The sequence below is a fragment of the Psammomys obesus genome, unplaced genomic scaffold, assembly GCF_907164565.1.
Source record: "Psammomys obesus unplaced genomic scaffold, mPsaObe1.curated_primary_1811, whole genome shotgun sequence".
Taxonomy (NCBI): Eukaryota; Metazoa; Chordata; class Mammalia; order Rodentia; family Muridae; genus Psammomys; species Psammomys obesus.
Window position 1 is genome coordinate 32,979,098 of NW_026596069.1, and position 6,000 is coordinate 32,985,097.

The 6,000-nt window shown below is 42.0% G+C and overlaps 1 protein-coding gene across 3 annotated transcripts in view; it reads left to right on the forward strand.

Moving 5' to 3' along the window:
* The window catches only part of Acot12 (acyl-CoA thioesterase 12), a 47,753-nt gene extending 42,249 nt beyond the window's left edge, over positions 1–5,504 (forward strand). For 2 of the 3 annotated variants that reach the window (XM_055625504.1, XM_055625503.1), the window contains 3 exons: positions 320–448; positions 1,642–1,768; positions 1,988–5,504. In XM_055625504.1, coding sequence (XP_055481479.1) covers positions 320–448; positions 1,642–1,768; positions 1,988–2,137 — 406 coding nt within the window. In that variant the 3' untranslated portion in view covers positions 2,138–5,504. The remainder of the gene's footprint in view (positions 1–319; positions 449–1,641; positions 1,769–1,987) is intronic. The other variant, XM_055625505.1, reaches the window with a different exon arrangement.
* Positions 5,505–6,000: the final 496 nt, after the last annotated feature.

Below are 6,000 nucleotides of genomic sequence, written 5' to 3' on the forward strand. Positions count from 1 at the left end.
CTTTATCCCTCCTGTTTGTATTCAAAATGTTTTATTTCATCCTAGAAAAAAATAATTTTGTGAAAAAAGTATTGCCTTCCTCTGGAGTTTTGAAGGAACTGACCTTGAAGCCAGACCGCTGATACCTTTCTTTCACTTGCAAAATTACTCCTTCTGTGCAGGCTTCAAGCAGAATCTATGTGGGGTGTGGAAGGTGGTGAGGTAGCTGTCCAGGTGAACACAGATGTCAAGAAGGGGATCGTACTAACAAATAAGCAAAGTGCATGGCTTATCCTAGCAGGTAGAAAGCATGTCCTTGGATGCTGTTCTTTTCACACAGATCTTGTGAAGTCATAGACCAGGTGAGTGAGGACGACCAGATATATTACATCACTTGCTCAGTGGTAAATGGAGACAAACCCAAAGACCTTATCGTACTTGTGTCACGAAGAAAGCCTCTCAACAATGAGTGAGTACATTCAGCTCATGTGATGCATCATGGAGACTAAAAATGAAAGAATAGGAAAGCAAGAAAGCCATCATGAACATTTCTAGTCTTCAATTATACTTATCCAGGTTTTTTTTTAAATACATGAAACCTTAGCTACCACTTTAAAATACATTCATGTATTGTCAGATGTGTGCGAAGGATCCGCAAGCATTCTAAAGCAGCTTTCTTCTGCTCTACACTGACTAGAATCAGTATCTGAAAAACTTTTAAGACCTCTTGTTGTCAGTAAAGTCAGAAGAGGAGTGAAGACACCAGAAGTTGACTTAGAATTCACAAAGGCCTGCTGTATGAGCATCTGGACTGGCTGTGTGCTGGGGCTGTGACCCAGAGTTTGAACACGGCCTTCCCCTGTACAAGGAAATCCAAAGAATGGTGTCTCAGATAACCTCCCCACACGTGTGGACTAACGTACATTGGTGCCCACTGTAACATCTTCTATTGTGCCAAGGACATGACAAATAAAATGATATCTATCTTACAAATTATGATAAGTCCACAACACAGTGTGCCTCCAATGAAGATAAAGAACTTATGCGGTCACAAATATAAAAATGTCTCTGTTTATTGTTAGGTGGAAAATGAAGTTGTAGGCTATCTTTGCAAAGTGACAATTTTATAATAATCATATGTGCATTTGCTAATGCTGCTGTATCCATTAATAAAATCCAGAGATTTTACCCTCATACAGCAAAGGGTAGGTGAGAACAGTCACCTCCAAGGCAGGAAATGGGACTGGAGCTAGACCAGGCTGAAGGGCCACTTTTATTTCCTAGCCTATTATAGTCTTTAATGTTTGAATGTTGTTTCTTTTTAATTAAAAAATGACAGGAAAGTGAAATCACAGCCCGATAGGGCACGGTTACACTTCAGTGACTGCATCCTTGTGACGTGTCCCCTACCTCTGAACATCTCTGTAGACGAGGCTGTGTGCTACAGACCACTCATCCTGAAGAAGTCAGTTTCACAGCTCTCTTCTGCAGGGACAATTAAATTGTCCCAAAGACGAGGGATACAGCCAGGGCTGGAAAACTTGCCATGCAAGAGGCCCTGATTTCAATCCTCAGAACCACATCACTAAATTAATAAACTAGAAATTTCCTGTCTAACAACCATTCTCTCAGGGAGTTAGAACATGTGTTCTTATCTTTCAGTAACATGTACATCGTGGCTGTGAAGTCAGTTTCCCTGCCGTCCATCCCACCATCTCCACAGTACATCAGGAGCGAGGTCATATGTGCTGGATTTCTCATTCAGGCTGTTGATAGCAGTTCGTGCACCGTATGTGTGATGAAATATTTGTACCTTAATTCATCCTCCTAGATTTGGGAAAACGTCGTTTCCCCCAGATCTCCTATTCATCAGTTTTATAATGTGTGTCCTCACTCTGACACTCTTCGGCTCCCTCCTTCCAGATACATTCACCAACAGTTTCAGTCTCTTGCTTGTACATTCTCCGTCAATAAAAACTCAATATGCTGTGTTTTCTCTTTGATGCAGGTAGCATACCTGAACCAGATGTCAGACAGCATTCTCCCGTACTTTGCTGGCAATATTGGTGGCTGGTCAAAATCCATCGAGGAAGCTGCAGCCTCTTGTATAAGATTCATAGAGAATGCAACTCATGATGGACTTAAAAGCGTCTTGTAAACGGTCGACTCAGTTACCTGTAATTTGATTTCCCAGGTTTAATTCCAAGTGTCCTTAGCCCTTTCACTTGGCAAGCTTTGGGCTAGACAGTGATGTAATACCATCCTAAGCAACAAGGAGTTGTGAAGGTAGATATTGAATACCAAACTCTTCTCTGGTGATTTGGATTCAAACTACAAGAGCTCTAAAGCCCCATTTACAGACATTGGGAAATTGCCTGGATTCAGTATTGCATGATGTATAAATTTTTAACACGAAATGTGTATTCTGCAATGATGGGTCTATATAAAATGTGAAATGGTGGTGGGCTATTCACCGGTGGGTGTTAACATTGTTCCGTGGGCAGCAGGCACCTTTGTCAGCGGTCTCTGAGAAGATGCGCTCCGTGTTTTAGACTTTAAATTAGAAAGCATTAAAACATAATGGAAGCCAATCAATTTCAGTAATAGGAACTATTTCACTCTTGTCATCTTACATACATTCCGGTTAGATGGCCAATTTAGTGTCTATTTCTATATATATGCACGCCAAGCACCTGTAAAGTGTGATATTACAAAGAGAATATTAACTGAGTTCTTCATATCTATCCCATTAGCACTTTATCCCCTAGATGTCAACATTTATCATTCTACACCCTGAGGTGTCTTAACTCCTGAGACAAAACAGAATGTGTCAGGTTGGCCTCCTTCAAAGGATGACTTTTACAAATTGAAGGAGATCTCCATGAGTGTTGAGAACACGAGACAGGTTAGGCTAAGCCGCTGTGAGCTCACCACATCTCTCCCTCTGCTTGCCGCCTCCTGCTTTTCCACTTGCAGATCCTAGGGCTGGTCAGTTTTTATGTTTACCTCTCTGCCTCAAGGTTTTCCTATAGAGACTGCATTCTAATTTTATAAATTACTATTTATATATCCAAAGAGTAGATACATAGAATAGAACATTCTAGAACTAAAATGACTTCTGGAAATAGTTTACATTCTAAAAGATAGAAGGGTTAGTAATAAAGGGCTTGTATTACACTACAGCTTGGCGCATTACAATTCCAGACTTCTGAAATGAAGACTTCTAAGTGCTGTAAGCACAGGCTTGGTCTCTAAGTGTAGTGTTTGAACTATTTTCCTGAATAGAAATGGAATTCTTGTAGTCTTAGCTGACTCACACTGAGACATAGGGACCTTGTCTACTCCAGGTCCACTTTGTCTAGGGAGGATGCTAACTACTTGGAGCGCTGTCATCTGTTCTAGGTTTGTTCCCATAACCACATACTTGTGATGATGTTTAGCTGCTGAGACAGAGATTTTTAGTACCCTCTAATAAAATCAAGCCATCATAACAATGTGCTATAATAAAAGCTGTGAAGATGGGCTCCCTCTCTAACTACCTTACCGTGCTGGGCTAACCTTAATAGACTTTGAAAGATCATGATACAGGCCACAGCATGTTGTGGTCTTCCTAGGCTATTTCAAAACTAAGCCTTCTGTCCAAAACAATGCTACAAAGCATTCCAGTTGTGAAGCACAGTAGCTTTCCAGTTTGCATTGTCTTAAAAACCTTTTCATGACATCTATTTGTTTTGCATGTGTTCATCTGGTTGGTGGGCACATGACAGGACACTGTGTGGAGGTCAGAGAACAACCTGGGGGAGTCCTCTCCTCCACCTGATGAAGGAGTTCCCAGGGGTTGACCAGAGGTCGTCAGAGTGTAAGCCCCTTTACCCAATGAGCTATTTTTGTGGGCCTTGTGTTTCTATTCATTCTACTGAGATCTTTTCGGCTAGGCACTTCTATGCTTTGCAGTTTTTCAAGGAATTGAAATGTACTTGTTTTATCATAGATAAGATGAACGAATGATACACAATGTTGGAAGACCTGCTATTTGGGAAAATAAAGCAGAGAAGGGAGGACTGATTTCATGGTGCCCAGAGACTCTTGCGAATAAACCAAAGACAGAGAGGGAGTGACACATGGGCCTGCAGCCACACAATAGAGCCCACCAGAGGGTCAGTCCTGGAAACTCCCACACAACGCTTCTGGCTCATTCTAGGAAAGCAGAGAACCAAGGGAGACTGCGGCTGAGTGAGAGATAATTAAAACCTCAAGCCTGAACACTTAGCGCATAGCTAAGAGAGGGCATTGGGGTGGAGGGAATAGATCACGAAGGACAGATCGTTAGGTATCTTAGCTCAGCCCAATTTCTATGCTCTCTGCTTCCTGATTGCATATTCTGTCTCATGCTCCTACAGTCATGCTTTGCCTGCCAGGATAAACTAGCTCCTCTCAAATGATGAGCCCAAATTAACCTCCCAGAAACTGCTTCTAGTCAGGATCTGACACTGAGAAAAGCAGCGCAGCGAGTCCACATCCTTCAGGGGAAAGCTCTATGCTGTTGTCTACGCCACTACTTAGCTTTACTCTTTTTTGTATTTTTTAAATTAATATAATTTTTTATTTATTACAGTTTATTCACTTTGTATCCCAGCTGTAGCATCACCCTCATCCTCTCCCAATCCCACCATCCCTCCCTCATCTCCTTCCATTCCCCTTCTCCAGTCCACTGATAGGGGAGGTCCTCCTTCCCTTCCATCTCACCCTAGCTTATCAGGTCTCATCAGGACTGGCTGCATTGTCTTCCTCTGTGGCCTGGTCACCTCAGGGGGAGGTGATCAAAGAGCCAGCCACTGAGTTCATGTCAGAGATAACTCCTGCTCCCCTTATTAGGAAGCCCATTTGGAGACTGAGCTGCCACAGGCTACCTCTGTGCAGGGGTTCTAGGTTCTCTTCATGAATGGTCCTTGGTTGGAGTATCAGTCTCAGAAAAGACCCCTAGGCCCAGATTTTGGTGCTGTTACTCTCCTTGTGGAGCTCCAGACCCTTCCAGGTCTTTCTATCTCCCTCTTCTTTCATAAGATTCCCTGTACTCTGCCCAATGAGTCTCAGCATCTACTGGGTAGTCTTTCAGAGGCCCTCTGTGGTAGGCTCCTGTCTTGTTCCTTATTTTCACCTTCTTCCAATGTCTATCCCGTTTGCCTTTCTGAATGAAGATTGAGCATCTTACCCAGGCTCCTCCTTATTGCTTGGCTTTGTTAGGTGTATGGATTTCAGTGTGTTTATCCTATATTATGTGTCTAATATCCACTTATAAGTGAGTTTATACCATGTGTGTCTTTCTGCTTTCTGGGATACATCACCCAGGATGAGCTTTTCTAGATCCCACCATTTTCCTGCAAATTTCATGATTTCCTTGTTTTTAATAACTGAGTAGTATTCCATTGTGTAAATGTACCACAATTTCTGTATCCATTCCTCCATTGAGGGTCATCTGGGTTATTTCCAGGTTCTGGCTATTACGAATAAAGCTGCTATGAACACGTTTGAGCAAATGTCCTTGTATACTTGCGTATCTTTTGGATATATGCCTAGGAGTGTTATAGCTGGATCTTGAGGTAGCAGTATTCTTAATTGTCTGAGAAAGCACCAAATTGATTTCCAACGTTGTTGTACAAGTTTATATTCCCACCAGCAATGGAGGAGGGTTCCCCCTTCTCCACATTCTCTCCAGCATGTGTTGTCACTTGAGTTCTTGATCTTAGCCATTCTGAAGGGTGTAAGGTGAAATTTCAGGGTCATTTTGATTTGCATTTCCCTGATGAGTAAGGATGTTGAGCATTTCTTTAAGTGTTTCTTTGCCATTCGATATCCCTCTATTGAGAATTCTCTGTTTTGCTCTGTATCCCATTTTTTAATTGGATTACTTGGTTCATTGCTGTTTAACTTCTTGAATTCTTTGTATATTCTAGATATTAGCCCTCTGTTAGATATAGGGTTGGTGAAGATCCTTTCCCAATCTGTAGGCTGTCCTTTTGT